The 18805-nt window shown below is 37.3% G+C and overlaps 3 protein-coding genes across 4 annotated transcripts; 2 read left to right on the forward strand and 1 right to left on the reverse strand.

The window, feature by feature from the left end:
- Positions 1-1671: 1671 nt before the first annotated feature.
- LOC147537115 (26S proteasome regulatory subunit 8 homolog A-like) lies at positions 1672-5499 on the forward strand. Its single transcript, XM_086639387.1, has 9 exons — positions 1672-2223; positions 2498-2595; positions 3511-3735; positions 3881-3943; positions 4038-4201; positions 4402-4558; positions 4676-4774; positions 4890-5000; positions 5125-5499. The coding sequence occupies exons 1-9, from the start codon at positions 2022-2024 to the stop codon at positions 5263-5265; spliced, it is 1260 nt and encodes a 419-aa protein (XP_086495513.1). The 5' UTR covers positions 1672-2021; the 3' UTR covers positions 5266-5499.
- A 1371-nt stretch (positions 5500-6870) lies between these two features.
- Positions 6871-8695, forward strand: LOC147537116 (tRNA-splicing endonuclease subunit SEN54-like). 2 transcript variants are annotated; one of them, XM_086639388.1, is made up of 5 exons: positions 6871-7011; positions 7060-7258; positions 7353-7484; positions 7812-8249; positions 8384-8695. In XM_086639388.1, the coding sequence occupies exons 2-5, from the start codon at positions 7137-7139 to the stop codon at positions 8520-8522; spliced, it is 831 nt and encodes a 276-aa protein (XP_086495514.1). In that variant the 5' UTR covers positions 6871-7011; positions 7060-7136; the 3' UTR covers positions 8523-8695. The 2 variants fall into 2 exon arrangements, with proteins under 2 accessions (XP_086495514.1, XP_086495515.1); XM_086639389.1 differs by having other exon boundaries at positions 7096-7258.
- A 3526-nt stretch (positions 8696-12221) lies between these two features.
- EMB1865 (CRS1 / YhbY (CRM) domain-containing protein) lies at positions 12222-18718 on the reverse strand. The gene is made up of 10 exons (XM_086644840.1): positions 17560-18718; positions 15652-16117; positions 15411-15541; positions 14386-14781; positions 14038-14194; positions 13466-13758; positions 13317-13376; positions 13028-13105; positions 12752-12950; positions 12222-12502 (listed from the first exon to the last, which is right to left on the reverse strand). The coding sequence occupies exons 1-9, from the start codon at positions 18451-18453 to the stop codon at positions 12852-12854; spliced, it is 2574 nt and encodes an 857-aa protein (XP_086500966.1). The 5' UTR covers positions 18454-18718; the 3' UTR covers positions 12222-12502; positions 12752-12851.
- Between the last annotated feature and the right edge of the window lie 87 nt (positions 18719-18805).

Genomic DNA, 18805 nt, shown 5'->3' on the forward strand with positions numbered 1-18805 from the left:
ACCATCATTTCTTGTTATATATCAACTATAAATATAAAAGTTGCAGATTTTTTGTCGCACAATAAGTGGACCTTTAATGTACGCTAGTATTAAAAATGACAGTGATAGATTTAGGAGTTTGTCACTATTAATAGGCAATACAACATTAAACTAGTAGAATAGAAAGCTAGCGAATGACATGCTCAGACAACCAAAGTAAGAGAATAAGAGGGTGTTTGATTTTTACACTTATTCAGTTATTAAGTTGAATGTTATGTATCGTTAAGTCTAACTAAATAAAAAGAGCTTCAAAGTGAAATTTACAAATCACAATAACCATTAGCTCGTCAGTAAAAAAGAGGGCACAAATACCATTAGTTCAACAACATTTCAAGAGTAGTATCTCGACACAAGAGCCAATAGATCAATGCGTGGGTCAAGTTGCGGTATGAATTCATAATGACATAACTTTTAGGCGTTGTATAGATGTAAATTTGTGGTTTCATTAGGTGGTGTCTTTTTATCAAATGTGGTCTCGCCAAAGTCTTTCAAAGTTAAAGTCATTTGAACAATTTGATTCGATTAAGAGCACAATAACCGTTTTCAAACTATTACAATTAAGGATAACAGTCAAGACACCATCAAATGGGCTTTAACTGACTCTGGAAAATTTACTGTTAAATCTATGTATCAATATTTAACTACATCACATATTAGTAACACCAAACTGAGGTTGATTGGAAGTTCATTTGGCACCTTAATACTATTCTTCGCATTAGGCTATTTTTCTGAAAATGTTGCACTGGAGTTTTAACTGTTCGAATGTGTATCGGCAAATATATTAGTAATCAATTTCGTTGTTCTTCGTGCCCACTCACTGAAACTATAGAACATGATTTGTTGCATTGCACGTTTGCCAAAAACATTTGGTTTTATTTTAACACCATTACAACTAATATTATTTCGCTCATAGATGGATACTAACTTGAAAAGATCACGAGGACTCTCAATGTACAAGTACAATATACACTTTTCTACAATTCTTGGTTTATTTAGAAAGCTAGATGCGATATATGTTTCTAATATTCTATTACAACCCGAACTGATGCTATAAAACAGATTCTCGCATTCCCTAGTTATATTAGTAAACATTTAGTTGCTAAAACTATTCCAATCAACTATAAATGGAGACCCCCTGTAGACTCGCAGCTGAAAATTAATAAGATGCGTCATTTATCAATATTAACATGACTATCGGCATAAGTTTCATCTGTCATGTCACTTGGCTCAATTTATTGTCGCAAAAACTTCTTCATCCAGAGCTCGAACCAATGAAGAAAGTGAAGCAAAAACAATTCTTATGGGCACTCAATGGGCAACAGACAATCAATACAACAACATCAATATTGAAAGTGACAACCAAAAGCTCATCTATCACCTTAATGATGAAAAAAGCAAAGTGCAATGGCAATCCCTCTATCACGTACAAAAGATAAGGAATTTACTTTCACAGTTTCATCACATTACCTTCACCTACATCAACCGATCACAAAACACTCCAGCAGACGCATTAACAAAATGAGCTAGATCTCAAGACGAAGATAGAATTTGGAATGACGTTCGATCTTTAATTTCTCAGTTTTGTTGTAATAAAACTCTGATTTATTAATGTTATTCCTAACTTTTCAACAAAAAAAAAAAAGCACAATAACATTTATAGATTATTTCAAACTAATTCACACTTAATTCTAATTTATTTCATATTTGATTCACTAACGAAAATTATACTCGAACAAACCATTCAGACAAGTCAAATACACAACGAAGTTAAAATTTGTAACATTCTAAAATCTGATTCATGTCGATTCAGATATTAGGAAGTGGGTAGAGTGAAAAAATAGAAAGAAAAGAAATTTAAAACCAAAAGCACCCACCAAGCTAACTTTATATTCAAGAAACCAAAGAAAAAGGGAGAAGAAGACTTCTTCTATCTGTCTCTGAAAACTCTATTCTCATTAACTCTCTCTCTCTCTAACTCTGTAATGGCGACAGCAGCAGTGGAGACGACGAAACAACCAGAAACAGGAAGCGACATATATAGCGCATCGAGAACGATGGTGAAACAAGGCGAAGGTCTAAAACAATACTATTCTCAACGTATTCATGATTATCAACTTCAAGTCCGTCAGAAAACTCATAACCTAAATCGTCTTGAAGCTCAACGTAACGATCTCAATTCTAGAGGTAAAAATTCCATCAGAAACTCTAAACCTAATTAGTTTTATTTGTTCATCTATGTTTTCATCCTCGTTCTTAACAATTATTAGGGGATTTGTTTGGTCTAGTGCTTTCTAGGGTTTCAATTAGAAGAATAATGTATCAGTGAGTTTCTTTTTTTTAGGTTAGTTGCATATATTGTTTGCTTGTTTTGGTTGGAATATGTCTAGTTTGGTTCCTAATTTCTTGTTTTCTTCAAATTCGATTCGAATGTTCATACATGTATCATGAATTTTGGCAGTGAGAATGCTCAGAGAAGAATTGCAGCTGCTTCAGGAGCCTGGATCTTATGTAGGAGAGGTGGTAAAAGTTATGGGGAAATCAAAGGTGTTGGTTAAGGTAAGTTTATGGAGGATTCGAGTTTCTTTTTATGCTTATGTTACTCTGAAGCAACTGTCTTTACTTGTGTTTATTTCGGTATTGTTTTAGCAAAATGCATACTTCTTAATAAAGTAGGGTCGTTGAACTTTTTCTTCCTAGAATCCAAGGTTTTCATCTATTAATCGGGTTTGGATATTTATTATATAGTGTGATTCATTGAGATATGTTGTTGAAAATGGCAGAATCAAATTTGACCTAACTTTTATATTTGCAGCTTGGTTAGTGATTTAGTATATCCAGCACCCTAATGAAAATTTGTGAATCTAACCTTCTTTTGCATATTATAGTATTTTACCATGCACATTGAGCATAATAACATTATGATAGAACGAGTATGTCTTTGTTTAGTAAGCATGGCAGTCTAGTTGAACTAATATCGGAGGAGTCATATCCATCAACGGTGAAAAACCTTATGTTCCCAACTTCGCCTCCTGCCCATTGTAGTGTAAGGCAGATGGATCAATAGATTCTTCAACCCACATCTATCCAATCTCTTTTTGGATGAATATTTCTTCCCCCATTTTTTATTCTTTATATCACTGGCAATGGGTGTTCTTCGATTCAATATGAGAGTCCACTATCGGCCCACCGGGCATGATTAAGAGTTTCGTTAGGTTGCATATCTTTTCTCACTGTTGTTGCCTTTTTCCTGGTCATGAAGTGACAGCTGTGCGGACTTCTGTATCGACATATCAATTCAATATGTATAATTGGGGTCGTTAAGTGGCCAGTTTTGATTATTCAAAAAAATGGCCAGTTTTAACAAAACTCTTATATGTTGAAATTAAGCAAATGTTATGACGGGTAGGTTATTTTTTTCATGCTTCTAGATGTCATCGCCATGGTTAATATTTAGTATCCTTTCCCGTGCAGGTTCATCCAGAAGGGAAGTATGTTGTTGATGTCGATAAAAGCATTGATATCACAAAGATTACGCCAACAACCAGAGTTGCTCTGCGTAATGATAGTTATATGCTTCACTTGATTTTGCCAAGCAAAGTAGATCCTCTGGTCAATCTCATGAAAGTTGAGAAAGTTCCTGACTCTACTTATGACATGATTGGTGGTCTTGATCAACAAATTAAAGAGATCAAAGAGGTCTGTAAATGACATTTTTGTACGTTATTTGGTTTTCCATTCAGGTTCTGATCGTAGAGCTATTTCACCAGTGTCCTTCAATTTCTTCAGTTTTATGTCAGTCTTTGAATGAGTTCACATGAGCTGGATATCTTCTAATATACAGGTTATTGAGCTGCCAATTAAACATCCCGAGTTGTTTGAGAGTCTTGGAATTGCTCAGCCAAAGGTAATTTCACAAAAGCCTGTTGTGATGTTAAATACTCATATTTGTTGATTTTCTGAAGTAACCTTGTTTCTTCTCTTTGCTTGAACTCAACTAGGGAGTTCTACTTTACGGACCACCTGGTACGGGGAAAACACTGCTTGCTAGGGCAGTAGCTCATCATACCGACTGCACCTTTATCAGAGTTTCTGGTTCTGAGTTGGTCCAGAAATACATTGGAGAAGGCTCTAGAATGGTCCGAGAACTTTTTGTTATGGCAAGGTATTTTCTAGTATTTCCTATCGTAGTACTAGTTGGAAGAAGTCATGTCTAGTGTCCACTTCGTCTAATTCTCCCCTCGATTTTAAGTTACGTTAGCTTTGGCCGTTGTGTTCTTCTTGTTCACCTTTATTGCGCAACTTGTGTGTCGATGTTTGGTGTTTCTTCAAATATATGGCTTATTGTTTATTGATCTATCACAGGGAACATGCTCCTTCAATCATTTTTATGGATGAAATTGATAGTATTGGATCTGCTAGAATGGAATCTGGATCTGGTAATGGTGACAGCGAAGTGCAAAGAACCATGCTTGAGCTTCTGAATCAGTTGGATGGGTTTGAAGCATCAAACAAGATCAAAGTATTTTCAATAGTTCTATAATGTTAAATTGGTATAGTCTAGGAAATAATAATGTGGAGACTATATAATCTTTGAAGGTTCTCACAACTCACTACTTTAAACATGTGATATATGCAGGTTCTCATGGCCACTAATCGGATTGATATTCTGGATCAAGCCCTCCTCAGGCCAGGCCGCATTGACAGGAAGATTGAGTTTCCAAACCCGAATGCAGACGTCTCTCTCTCTCTCTCTCTCTCTCTCTCCATATATATTTGTATTATTATTATATACATATATGTATTGTAGAGAAACCTAATGTGTTATCCTGATCTATCCACAATGTTTGCAGTCTCGCTGGGATATTTTGAAAATTCACTCGAGGAAAATGAACTTGATGCGTGGGATTGATTTGAAGAAGATAGCAGAGAAGATGAATGGTGCATCTGGTGCAGAACTCAAGGTTTGTCTTCCACTGCTCGAATATAACCCATTTCTTAATACCGAAAAATTGATCTCCAGTCCTAAATTCTCCTTCATTTTCAAACCTCATTAACATTTTCCCATTCATCGGTTCCAATCTGCAGGCTGTGTGCACAGAAGCAGGGATGTTTGCCTTAAGAGAGAGAAGAGTTCATGTAACTCAGGAAGATTTTGAAATGGCAGTGGGGAAAGTAATGAAGAAAGAAACAGAGAAGAACATGTCACTAAGGAAGTTATGGAAGTAGACTTCTTTTTTGCTTCTACTATTTCCTCGTTGATTTTCTACTTCGATTCAGACATCAAAGCGAAACCTAGGTCTTAGCAATCATGTTCTCGCTCTTTGTATGATTGTTATATTTGCTCGGATTGTTATTTATTATGTTGCTTTCCTCTGTTCCGTTCTGTTGATGTTATAGTTGAGAAAATCTGATTAGTTTGGTAACCTTAGTGGGATTTTAAAAGGTTTAGTTTTCCAACTACATCCTTCTGCTTCTCTTTTTTGTTTTTCCTTTCAGTCATCTTTTCTTCTTTTTCTAAGTCGGATCTTAAATCTGACTCGAGATCCGAGTTAATTTTAAAATATTTTCTGTTTTCTTGAATCGCTATGTTTGATTTCGGAATGATTGATTTGGTCGATTTAGAATGTTTGTTTTGGTTGAATCTTGATGTATAACTTGTCTGAATGATCGATTTGGATTGCTTTTAGGTCTATTTGGGTCATGATTCCAAATCAGATTCTCTACTTATGGGGCGATTTTTTTTTTGCATTATGGGGCCATCTTGCTCCAATTGAGGAATAGGCCTCTCTTTTGGTTTCTTGAGTCTTTTCTTCAACCCCCTATGACAACCTTTACCTTGCCAATCATATTTGCTGAAGTAGCAAGCTCTTCCTTCGCTATGCCATGAACCAGATGGTTGTTTCGAACTCCACTATTCGGAGTTGTTTTAGCAATGTCATCATTTAGGCAAGTGATCCGCACCTTCTTGTCTTTGAATCTCAGCTAGAAGTTTCCTTTTAGCGACTTTTCTTTGTTATAGACGAGATCCAACAGTTCTTCCGAGCTTTTCTCGGCCATTTTACTACTGTAAAAAGCTCTTCAAATGACCTTGTGATCTTTGGTACTGGAGTGTTGTAATCCAACATCTAGTTGCTTCACTTAGGATTCTGGGAAAACCCAACACATTGTTGAATTGACCGTTGCGAACCTCATGAGTGTCATGTAATGTCAGAACATTTATGGGTCTGCCAACAGCCGACTCATTATATGTTTATTGAGTTGGGTATTTATAAATCTTTTAGTCTCTCAGCATTCACCATTTTCATACTAAAAGGAGGCAGAGTGGTTTTACCTAACCCCGACAGTTCTTTCTTGAAATCTTGATTTTCATCTATGTCAGCTACTAGATCGTCAACGACCCAAATGAAAGCTTGTACTCTTCCTGGTTGAACTCTAGAACGGAGAATGGAGGAGCGTCCATGCCTTCTCTCTCTTTGCAACAGAGGCAACTTCCTCATGTTTGCTCTATAATCTTTCCATCTCTTTGTTTTGCCTCGCTTCCTTTTCTTAGCTTCCTCTTCTTCCTTATGTTGGAGCTTATCTATGGCTTCCAGATTTTATCACTGCCAATAAATAGGGTCCAAAAAACAATGTTTGACCGAAAATTGAAAATGTTAGTCAACTACAAACATATTTTCATTTTGGGAGTGCAGTCTTAAAATTGCTAAATAACTGAAGGTTAATGTCTCAGTAAACTAAAATATCCACTGAAGGATATTTTTTGTCATAAATCACACATGTGGTTGACACGTGAACTACTTAACTGATATGTAACGGGAAAATAGAGAATAGGGTGTAGTCCTAATATCACTGAATAGATTGGGGGTCTATGTCTAAACGAACTCATTCCATTCATGTTGCTGCTCTCTTCTTCAGTCGACATCGCCGATCGGTACAATCTCTTGGATACTTTCTATTAGCTACTCGACCAAGGTTAGTTATTGGGTACTGATTATTTTGGTTTTTGTTCAATGGGTATAGATTATTAGGGTTTAAGAAACATATTTCTCCTACTAGGGTTTAAGGAGTTGGCAGAAGTTTATTATCATTGGTTAGTGATGGAGGCTGAAACTTGGGAAAGTTCTGATGATGAAACACAAGATCAGAAAGTTGATTTACAAGAAATTGATGAAGACGATCACCTCTTTATGTCTGGTTCAATACCTAAATATCAGTTCAGGTTAAATTCCAATGAGAAAAAAAAATCTTTCAGCTTATTTTTCTCACAAGTCCTTTGTAGTTTCATTTGATTATTTGATTATTTGATTATTCAGGAAAGATGTGTCTAAGGCTCGCTGGAACGCGGAGATGGGGTTAGCGGAAGTTATAGAAAAAAAGGGCGGAATGTGGACTACGACTGGAATAGTTCGAAAAAGCAAGGTTTATTGCTCGATTGAGGAGACTCTGTAAGTAAATTGGAATCATTTCATTTGTTTTATAAACCCTTTATTCTTTTCGGGTTTAAAGCAAGAAATAACCCCTAAACAATGTACATAGTATTTTATACAAGTAAAATAACATTAAGACGAATGGTTAGGAAACACGAAAGATAAATTATTTTCAATTAAAAACAAGGAACTGGACTCGACGAGGTCCTGAGGCGAGCCAAGCAAAACACTCGCTTAAACGTGCTTAAGCAATCAAATTAGATAGTGGAAATCTCAACAAGCGAGGCGAGCCTCTTCTCAAAGCGAGGCGAGTGTTGCTGAAAGTATTTGTGGTTCTTGTTGTAGGTTTTTGGTTGAACGAGGGGCATTACTTCTGTATGACATGAATGATATTGTATTTCCCTTACAAGATATATACATGATGGTTGCTGAGGGCAAAAATGGATGTTCTTGGGATTCTTTTCAGGCTTATACAAATTTAAAGTCACTTGGATATATTGTTGGGAGACATGGTGTCCCTTGGACAGTGAAGAACGACAAGAGCGGCTCCACTTCTATGTGTACTCCAGCCACTAAAGAAAACAATGGAGTACTACCAACTGAAGTGAATGAGGTTTTAGCAGTTACTAATCTTATTCGAGATACATTTATTACCGACTTCAAAAATATCAGAGATTCACATAATAGTGGTGAAGTAAAGCCAGCTTTTGATGTATATCTTCCTAACAGCAAATTCAGGAAATCTTCTCCCGGCGACCCCAATTTCATGGTACATATAACCAGGTAAATCCCATATTTATTAAGATTTTTGGGGCGAAAAGTGGAGGTGGGCAGAGGAGCCTAAAATTACGGGGTCGAGGCGAGGAAGGGTAGACCCACATTATAGGTTTTACTAATTAATTTTTTTTAATGTGAAGGGGTAATCCTCCATCCAAAGAAGAAATCGAAGATGTTGAAAGAATATGCAATGGGTTTAAAGTCAAGTTTTGTCATGTAGAAGACGGCAGGGTCAGTTTCTTTGCCTTTGATAAGGTACAACTACCTATTTTACCTTAACCCTCCAGATTAATTTTATCTTAACTTCGACGATCGTGAATGAACCACACGAAGAGTAGTTTTGTGTTGCTGAAATTATCATGAACTTGCGAAAAATCATTGTTTTCTATTTTGTGAGTGAACTTGGGTTTTATAGGACTCAATAGAGGGCTCAAGTCATTGAATACAATAAAGATCCTGTATTCATTGTTGCTGTTTTGTAAAATTATGCAGTTAAGTGTGAGAGAGGGAGTGTTGTATTTTTTTTTTTTGAAATGACAAACATTCATTGGGAAGTTTTCAAGGCCCCTCCCTGTACTGTTATTAAGGCCTTGTGGTTATTGGTGTCCCCCATATTTCAGAAAATAGCTGAAAGTGCCCCTTCTCAAAACAGGTACTCTGGCATTTTTTTTTCAATTTACAACAGGTGGATTCAATCAGATTGTCTGCAAAATCTCAAAGGTGCCTAGAACTATTGAATACAATTCAAATCAGTAGACTCGGGACGAATTTTGTTATAAATTTCGGCTCAAGTCTACGGAATACAACTCTAGAACATTGGTGTTGAACTTGGGAGACCTTGAGCCGAATTTGTAATAAAATTCGGTCCGAGTCCACTGATTTCAACCCAAAACATTGGAGTTGAATTTGGTGCACCATAAGCCAAATTTTATATCAAAATTCGACCCAAGACCACCACATTAGGGCTTTCATAATCAAACAGTCAACCTATATTTATTCTAAGTCGAGGGGAATGTGGGGGCTTCATAAACCTTAAGTCATTGAGTTTTCCTTTGAGATTGTTATTTCTCTAAGCTATTAGGAGTTAGAGAGTGTTGTGGTTGACGCGGAGATTTGAGAAGAAAGCAAAAACAGATGAATATCGAAAATGACCTAAGTCATAGTCCACGATTTCAGTCCAGGTAAACCTTTATGTATCAGATTCATTTGGCTCGCTTGAATCTTATTGTTAACTCAAATGAACCTAAAGTCAATGCAAATCAGTCATTCAAACGAGTCAATTCTTACCTGCGCCCAAAATCGACTATTAGTTTAAGAGAAATATTACCACTCTAAGAGATATAATAAAAGATGGAGGGGAGAAGCAACATAGCCGTGGGCTCAAGTGAAGCCATCGTTCATAATCTTTTTTGTGAAGTTATTTCTAATATATAACGAATAAGATTTTAAATGTTCTCTGACACATTTGGTCCCTGTTAGAGCAAACATAGAATGCTTACATAGGCTTGGGTGAGCAATGACAGTGCACCGCCAAGATGATAGAGTGGTTGCGTACCGGTTTTGATGTTGGTCGCATGTTGTTTGGAGGACAATATCTGATAAGCGAGTATTTTCTGACACTGACAGATCCTCTAAAACATACCGGTTTGTGTATGTAAAGTAGATCTTTGGATCCATCTGGACTTTTATGTCACTGTTGTTCTCTTCAATCAGTTATGAACTTGGCGTATGTAAAGGGGGCCGGATTTACTTTGGCCGACCTCTTTGCTTCGGGTCCTCGACCACGGTAAAGCTTAGGCTACGAAGTTAGTTCGGATCCACTTTCCCTTTTGCCTCAAGGCTGAGGGGGCTCAAGCTGCTGAGGTCACTTTTGTAGACCTCTCTCTACTATTTCGAGGCCAAATCAAGGTTCTTGCCGGAACCAACTCGGATTCACGCCTTTACTTGCCTCTAAGTCAGTGCAATATTCTAAGACGCTCGTGCTGACCTCCTATATCAGGGTTCAAGTGGCAGAGTTGTGTTGGCTCCACCTCTGATGATCCTTATGGAACTTTGCCTCTGTTCTCAGTCAATTTGTTGATTTCTTGACTTGGTCAAAGCTTACTGATATTTGACACAACCCTATCGCCAACGATTGTGTTGGAAACATAATTACTTTGTGTGTCGTGTGAACCAATTAGTTTGGAAACTGAATCAAAACCTCACCCTCACCCTCACCGAAGTCTGAGGACTAATTCGGGTAACGCCACACAAGTAGATAAGGTTTGTTTGTTCTTCCCATTGGTTGGAATTGCTGATGCAAAAAATGACATTTCGTTATATCAGCATGAAACAGGGAGTTGATGCATGACAACCTCCGTTATGATTGTATATTCTGTTATGTTAGATGAGATTCCGTTGGGTGTTCCTGCTTCTAGCTCTGGTTCCCTGCTTCCTCGCTCCAGCTCCTTGCTCCAGCTCCCAATTTCTTGCTCTAGCTCCGGATTCCTTGCTCAAGCTCCTGATTTCAGTTCCTGTTCGTCGATTCTCGAGGGGGAAAACTTGCAAAGGGTTCGAAAATTGCTCCGACGCTCAAGACAGTCAGGGTGGTCTTTGCAGTAAAAGAATGAGTATTGATCGATCCTTTTGGGGGCGAGTTGTGAGAACTCAGAGTTAATGGTGATCTTCTAGGGTTCGGAGATCGTGTCTTGTGAAGGACGATGTGGGGGGCCTTTTATAGGCTTAAGAGGCGGCGGTGATTGCCGTGGAGGGAAGTTTTCCCTTTGTGTTTATCTTGTATCCAGAATAGATGAAAGTTCCTAAGTTAAGGATCTTCCATAGATATCCTACCGATGTGATAGATCTTCTAGGAGAAGTTTCCTCCCTTAGACGCGTGAAGTCCAAACTTGCTTAAACACTTCAAGATCTGTAACCGACTGAGATCTTTGAAGATATTTCGGGATTAAGTCGGTAGGTTGCTAGTGCGCTTCTGCCTCCCCAGTTCTGGGCGTAAGGCATCGACCGAACCTACGTAGACCCCCTTCATTCCTTTAGAAACCCCAGGGCTGATCCGTTCATGCCGAGGGCGTTACAGGGCTGGTTTCCTCTAGCCGACCTCCCAGTTAGGGGAGTATGTAGTGGATCGTCAAGGATTCAGCTGTCCTGCTACCTTAAGCCGGGTTGACTCAATAGACTTAGGTCTGATCTTGACTCTTCAGACGTCAGTCAACGTCGGGACATTTTGTGGATCATCAGGAACTACTCATTGTCTTGTTAATTTACGCGAGTTTTTCTGGAAGGACAAGGAGATCATTCTCCTTCTGCTTCCCTCTCTTGGTGCAGCTGACTTATAAACTATTCACAACGACAACTGACAAGAGTTGATGCGGTTTCACAGAAAAACTTTGGCCACTGCTTGGGAAAACAATAAATTTTCCGGACTACAAAATTTGGCCATTGCTGTAGAAAAACAAAATTCTCTTTAGAAACTATTCACAACTGACATCTGGCAAGAGTTGATGCGGTTTCACAAAAACACTTGGGCCACTACTTTGGAAAACAATAAACATTTTCGGACTACAAAATTTTGAGTGAATTTTTTTAGTTTTTCTTTTTTGTATTCCTTTTGTTTTGCCCAACTTTCACTAACATCCGATAATGGTCGCTGCTAAATGTCTAAAGCTGACAATCTTTAATTTTTTTTTTCCAAATTTTTCTCTCTTCAACTCCACCCACCACCTTTGACCACCATCACCACCATTACTTCTCTCTCTTCATCCCTCTTCCCTTCTCTCTCTCTCCTCCCTATTTATCAAGGGGTTCATCTTTAAAAGAGTATCTTTTCTGTTGCAGTTTATCTTTGTTATCTCTTAATTTTTGTCTTTCAATTGCTAGTTCAGTTATACTTGAACTTTATTTCAGGGGTTCTTCTGCTGTCCTAGGGGATAAAAAGGGAGAAAATAAGTAAAATTAGAAGAAGAAAAGCACCAGACAAGTTCATAACCAAATATTCAAAATTGTAAATTACACCAAAATTAGAGCAAACAGAGTAAATATAACCCAAATATCACACACCACTTAGCTTTACTATACAACAAAACTTGGTGCTAGAGAAATAAAGACATCTAGGAAAAACTAAAAAGAGACCTATAAATAACAATTATTAAACTTTGACACCTAAATAAAACACATAATTAGTTGCTCCAAAGATTATCTCCATCAAATATCTGCATGAGGAAGATCATTGTGAACTTGCTCTGAAAAAATCAAACTTTCTCCACCTGCAAGAAAATAATGTATACTTTCATTGCCTTCAATCATTCGGAAACTTGATCGAAAAGTAGAAAACTAAAGAAGACCTTTTGAAAATATTTCTAATAGGGAATTTCGTTCATTCCAGATAAAAATTTGAATCTAGTGTAAGATGGGGGAGTACATCTGATGGTTTTAGTTTTCACTCATTCTGAAGAATATCGAAGACGTACGTACATCAAAAAATTTCTCTTAAGAAATAAGCGAAGATCAAATACCTTGATTGCATTCAAATGTTGTTACAGAAACTGAATCCCGATTATCTCTGAATAAAATCGTCATATTTGAGATAACTCACTTTCTCGGAATGAATACAGGTCACAGTTCATCATCATCATCTTCTTCGTCTTCGTCGTTGTAGTCCTCGTCGTCATAATCATCATCGTCAGACTCTAAAGAAGAATCTTCGTCTTCACTCTGAAGCTCATAAAAAACCAGTGTTAAAATTAATGAAAACAAAAACTATTTTAAGTTTGTCAAAAACAATTTCTCACTTGGTCAAATTCCGAGACACGCTCATACTGATTCTGGTCCTCTCTGGCCCAGGAACTTTCTGCAACTACATCTTCTCCCTGCAAATAGTTTACAAGAAGGTTATCATACTGCAACGAATATGAAACGAAGTTTTCCGAAGAAAAACATTCTATCTCAAACTCGATACGAGCAAAATAACATCATAAATGTTTTACAATTCAAGTATATAGAAACATTTTGTGACAAATAAGGAGGAAGAGGAGGTAGTAGTCATATGGGATATTTAAGACAACAAGAGAGCACACTTACAATTTCCGATCTTATCTGTTGTATGTTTCTCTCCAAATCAGACATATGCTGGCTAAGTGCCTGCATTAATATAGGAATAACAGTTAAAATTTACGAGTATGACATAATCAAGTTGCATTTTTAAAGATTAAGACATGGGTAAACAGAACCTCGTGGCGTTGCATGGCAACTGAACGCTTTAAAGCTTTTGCTTTGGTAAGAAGATTTCTCGGTCTCAAGCTAATGGGTCTTTGATAGTTCTTTCCACGGTAATAAATAAGAGCATAACCCTTGGGAACTCTTTCAATTGCTACCAATATTCCTCCACTTTCATATTCTAACAATCTTGCCGTGTCTTCAACAAAAGCAAGGGTCTTTTGTTTTGATATTAGTTTCACTAATTCTCTATGTTTCCAGTGTAAGTGCATATTTTCAATAACACCATCGAAAACACCACGAATACCTGCCAAATTAATATCATAGAAAATATTAGCATATATTTTCGGAGTGATATTTCACAGTTCTAACACGACTCTTATGCAAGTAAACACAAGATGTACGTACAAAATCTCACATCATATGATTATACCCACTAAACTGACCGGGAATCTTCAATAAGAGAATCCGAGAATTTGACACTGGCTAAAAGAATAACTGAAGTGTTTCCATGGCATATAGGAAATTTTTCTTTTGATTGATTTTATTCTTTTTTACATTAAATAGCAATCGTGAGTTAACTCACCAATCGGTAGGTATGCTTTCATTCTCAAACCGACCCTTCGAAACATGAAGCGTTCTTCATCAGTTATTGTTTCCTGGTCATCCGAAGGACCGATTGGAATCATCGACGCTTCTATCTTTGACAATAGTTTTTCCGCTCGTAACATTTTGGCCTGGGCCTGCTCATGCATTAGATCACAACATCGAACTCAAAATATTGAATCGTATACAAGGTAACTAAAGAATTCGAACAAAGAAGAGTAATAGAAGATAAAAAACACTAAATGTGAACTTTTAGAAAAACTGCTGACATAATATCTTCCTCAACTGAAACATCATAAAGTTAAGAAGAGAAAAAAAGGGAACTTACCAGAGCCAGTTTATGTTCAATCTTCCTGACAACCTTGACACTTTTAGCTCTGGAAGCTTCTTCTTTCATCTTCTCATGTTCTTCTGCAGATATTTCCCGTCCCCATCTTGCTTGAGCCTCGTAAAATTCAGCCAGCGTACCAGCAAGTGCCTTCTCTTCAGTTTTTTCCATAGGAGTGACTCCAGTTGTTCCAATCTGCACTTTCTCTTCAGTTTTTTCCAGAAGAGTGGCCCCAGTTGTTCCAATCCGCACTTTCTCCTCAACATCTTGAATCTCTTTTGTTAGTTCATCTCTTTCTGTCAAAGCAGCAGCCACACTTGTGGGAAGGAAATCCTTTCCCCGATATATGACAATGTAATATTTGTTTCGGAGAAGTAAGGTTCCTCCTGTTAGTTTCTACAGAATAAATAAAAATTCGCTAAGTTATTCGCTTATCAAGATGGAAGGAAACGATATCTACTTTTTCATGTTAACATTCACAAAACAAGATAGAGTACACATGATAGATACTGTGGAAATTATTAATTCATTTTGATAATTTAGAATTTAATAACAACGAAGACATGCTTGAAACTAGTATTAAGTACTGCTAACAAATGCTTGAATATGGGGCCATGAGGCCATGTTTTTAGACTGTAACCAGAAGTCATATATATCCACCCAATGGAGCGATCTCAAATTCTTGATTCATACTGCTAACAAATGCTTGCAGTGACGCTAGTTTAATACTACAGTTGACGGATCAATAATGCTAGGTAAACATAAAAACTTAAGTCCACGAGTGATTTCACGCATATAACATGTCTGCACAAAGACACAAACTAAGATAGTTTCAGGTGCAGAAAAAAGACTTGTTCCCATTTGCTAGCAGTAACATATTATGCCCCTACTACTTTTCTTTTTGACAAGTACTCGAGATCTGTGATAAAGTTCCAGCTAGGACAACAAACATGACACGGTAACGTTATAAGGAATTCGGTGAACATGACAAAAAAACCAAAAAGAAGAAATTGAGAGAAATCGACCTTTATCTCTTCTGCCATCAACTTGTTGTTTGTATTCTGAATTCCCCTCTTAACGGCGATTTTTGCAACTAAGCTTTTGTCCCAGAGCTTCACAATAGCAGATGCCAACCCCTGGTGATTCCGGTTTCTCCCTATTCAGATAAAGTGCAAGAAATGGATTTCCATATATTTTTACAAATGGATAAAAATAAAAATGTAGAAATTGACGTTACTGGCATAAGGATGTTTAAGTGAAATATACCAAGAGCGAAGTGACATGGAAGTGACTTTGCAATCTTCCTTAAATTGGTCATCTCTGCATTTGTTAGTCGTGCTCGCATTCCAGTAGGAAGAAGTCGAAAAGGTGTTTTATAACCAGGAATAGTAGGAGGAAGTAAGTCGGCATCTACAGGTAACAACCCCATACCCCACCAATCAACAAAGCGAGGACCTAATCCATCAAGCAGGCCTTCGTACTCTGCTTCCTCTTCTGTCATACCCTTCACACCATAATTTAGATCCCTAATGGAGGATTCCTTCATATCGGGAACTGAAACAACTTTTTTGTCATTCTTAGTTGGAAGATCAGTAGAAGAAACACCCGGCACAAAAAGAACATCGCTTTCTTTGGCAATGGATCGAGAACTGGAAGGCCTTTCATAGTTACTTCCTCGATAAACAACCATTACACTTCCTGACCTCCATATGACTAAGCCTCCTGTTCGACGCTGATCAGCACAAGAAGTCAACAAAAGAATTTGTTACGTTGCGTAAACTACTCCTAATGGATCCAAATTCCAAAACAAATAACAAGCATAGCTCAGAAATCGACTAAGAATATAAAAAGAAATAGAGGGTTGATTGATCAAAATAATAGTGCAGATAACCTAAAGTTTTACAAGTAGGATCAAAATTACCTGGGCTGGAGATCAGTTACATGGTACGAAAAAAAATACACGCTAAGGTACCATGTTCATTTTGTGGCACACTAGATCTATACCTCTTCATACTCTTTTCCTAGACAATATGCACTTCCTATGGTGCATATCCATTATACAACAGATACACTTACTCTTAAACAATTCCATCTCCATATACCTCAACATTTATGATTAGTTAAACTAACAAAATATCTTATAGTTAACTACTCAACTACTTGATCTTATAGATTGTCAATTTGTTACAAAAGAATTTGGCAAAATCAAGGCTCACAATTTCTTGTATAAGATCTCTGAAGTACCCCAAAACGATATGAGAAATTAGGTACTTGGATAATCAAGGGGAAGCACGGTACTGGTAACATTGCATAGGACTAGAGACTGTCCACTTGCTTTCTGGAGGACGTGATTGTCAAGTTAACGTAATAGCATTTGTTAAAGATACAGAGTTATGCTTTGCACATACAAAAAGGACTGGTAAAGAACACAAGACAAACACTATGCCACACAATTAGTTGGCTAAACCGGAATATGGTCTGAGTTCCAGCCTATGTAAAGAAACGACTATCTGCATTAGACAATCACACGAGGTGCCGGACATAGTGCAAGGGAAAAGGCAAGGCTGATTAGTATATACAAATGTATATTTCATCTTATTCTTTTCACTTTTGGATCAATCATTGTTAAATTGTACGCCAAAAACGTTTAAGTCATGTACGTAAAAAGATCTCATATATACCTACTAAAGTGAATGGAGTACTGGAGTTCTTGACATGAGTACCCAAGTTCCTGTAACATCAAAAGAGTACAAAAAGGAATACCCATGCTACAAACATTCTAGCTACTGCTTCTATTCCGTAAAGCGGGACACGCTGAAACACCAAATAGAAGCAACATTGGTGCTATGCTACTACAAATGATCGTAAATAAATCCAAAAAACTCACTTCATAAATAGTATTTTTCACAAGCATCCAGCCGACTACGATAAATGATTAACCCATATACGACGTCCTTCGTGGCTAGTATAGATGTTGATGTTCTCACAAGCTATAGTTTCATCTAAAATCTTCAAATGCTTCTTATTAGACATTAACTTCATGACCAACACAGACACAATATATTGTGCATATCTATCTACTAAGAGTACCTCATTATATAACAACAATGTTATAGTTACTAACCAAATCAATAGGTTAAACAAGGAGCATTTCAGTTTACAAAATTCACTAACCTCAACGATTTCATGTGCAGTTCTCATATCATGAGCAAGAGTTTCATGGAATTTGAGTCTAACTAACTCTGATTTCCTCCATTTATCATGAATCTTTTCAACAATCACTTGTGTAGTTCCAGCTTTTGGTATGTTAATTCTTTCTCTAAGCATCATTCCAAGAGTCCTCAATCTTCTTAATTCTGTATCTTCAATAGTAAGTTCGGCCAATGTCGGTGCCCTCACTCTCCTCTTCTTCAATACTCCCCCTTCCCCATCTTGTTTTTCATAGACCTCACCTCTCTCCCATGGCAAAAGCATATTGTCATCATCTTCCTCATCATCATCATCATCAATAAATGAATCTGGTCGACTCCATTTCCTCTGCAATAAATCCCCTAATTTCTCCTCCCCATTATTCTTTACCCCACCCTCATCATCATGGTCATCATCGTCCTTGTCATCTTCATTATCCTCTTCATCAGAACCTAACCCTAAATTCCTTAACCGATGAACAATCCTATCAATGGCACCCTTCCCACGATCACCATCAAGATTCCGACTTTCCAATCTATCAACTAATTCTCGGTTATCTGAATCAATATTTCTCTTCTGGGTAGGAACAGGAGGTGAATTTACAGAAGATGGTGGCCATTTATTAAGCCAAGGAGCAGAAGAAGATGCTCTGTTAGATTGTTGGTGGTAATTAAATTTAGGGTTTCTGGGCCGGTGGTTGTTATGTTCCGTCGTATGAAGGGAGGAAAAGGGTTTAAGGAGAGAGAAAGAAAAAGAGGAAGAAGGTTTAGGAGAAGATAAGAAGAGATTTAGAGTAGAAGAAGAAGAAGAAGAATGAGAACGTAGAGGAATTGAATTGTGGAATGGCATTTCTGTTAGTTTAGCTGTGTAAAAACCCATTACCCTTTTGACTCTTTTTCTGTTACTAATTCAGTGAGGTTTTTCAGTGTTCATGGTGTTAGACTAGAGAGAGAAAGAGAGAAGAGAGAGAGAGAGAGAGAAAATGGCAGCTTCATCTATGAAGTGGAGGGAACACAGGATAAGATTTAAGGGTCTGTTTGATTTGATCAGAAAAGTGGGAAAATCAATTTCTCGTGGGGAAAAAAGTCACAAAATTTCACCACAAAAAAGGGTTCCCATATGTGTTGAAAGCGCATCCTTCCCTAATTGTTTTGGAGCGCCTTCCACACTTTTAAGGGTCGCCTTTAAAACTTCATATTTGTTTTTCTGTTCTACTATCAACAATTAATTC

The sequence above is a fragment of the Eschscholzia californica genome, unplaced genomic scaffold (genome assembly GCF_041429995.1).
Source record: "Eschscholzia californica isolate CP2 unplaced genomic scaffold, dmEscCali1.0.p SCAF_5, whole genome shotgun sequence".
In the NCBI taxonomy this organism is placed as follows: domain Eukaryota; kingdom Viridiplantae; phylum Streptophyta; class Magnoliopsida; order Ranunculales; family Papaveraceae; genus Eschscholzia; species Eschscholzia californica.

Coding starts and splice junctions, on each gene's coding strand:
- LOC147537116 (XM_086639388.1), top strand. CDS start 7,137: ATGGAGGCTGAAACTTGGGAAAGTTCTGATGATGAAACACAAGATCAG. Junction 7,485..7,811: donor TGCTCGATTGAGGAGACTCT/GTAAGTAAATTG, acceptor TTCTTGTTGTAG/GTTTTTGGTTGAACGAGGGG. Junction 8,250..8,383: donor TTCATGGTACATATAACCAG/GTAAATCCCATA, acceptor TTTAATGTGAAG/GGGTAATCCTCCATCCAAAG.
- EMB1865 (XM_086644840.1), bottom strand. CDS start 18,453: ATGGGTTTTTACACAGCTAAACTAACAGAAATGCCATTCCACAATTCA. Junction 13,759..14,037: donor GAAAGCATACCTACCGATTG/GTGAGTTAACTC, acceptor TTAATTTGGCAG/GTATTCGTGGTGTTTTCGAT. Junction 13,377..13,465: donor TTGCCATGCAACGCCACGAG/GTTCTGTTTACC, acceptor ATATTAATGCAG/GCACTTAGCCAGCATATGTC.
- LOC147537115 (XM_086639387.1), top strand. CDS start 2,022: ATGGCGACAGCAGCAGTGGAGACGACGAAACAACCAGAAACAGGAAGC. Junction 4,559..4,675: donor AAGCATCAAACAAGATCAAA/GTATTTTCAATA, acceptor TGATATATGCAG/GTTCTCATGGCCACTAATCG. Junction 4,775..4,889: donor TTCCAAACCCGAATGCAGAC/GTCTCTCTCTCT, acceptor CAATGTTTGCAG/TCTCGCTGGGATATTTTGAA.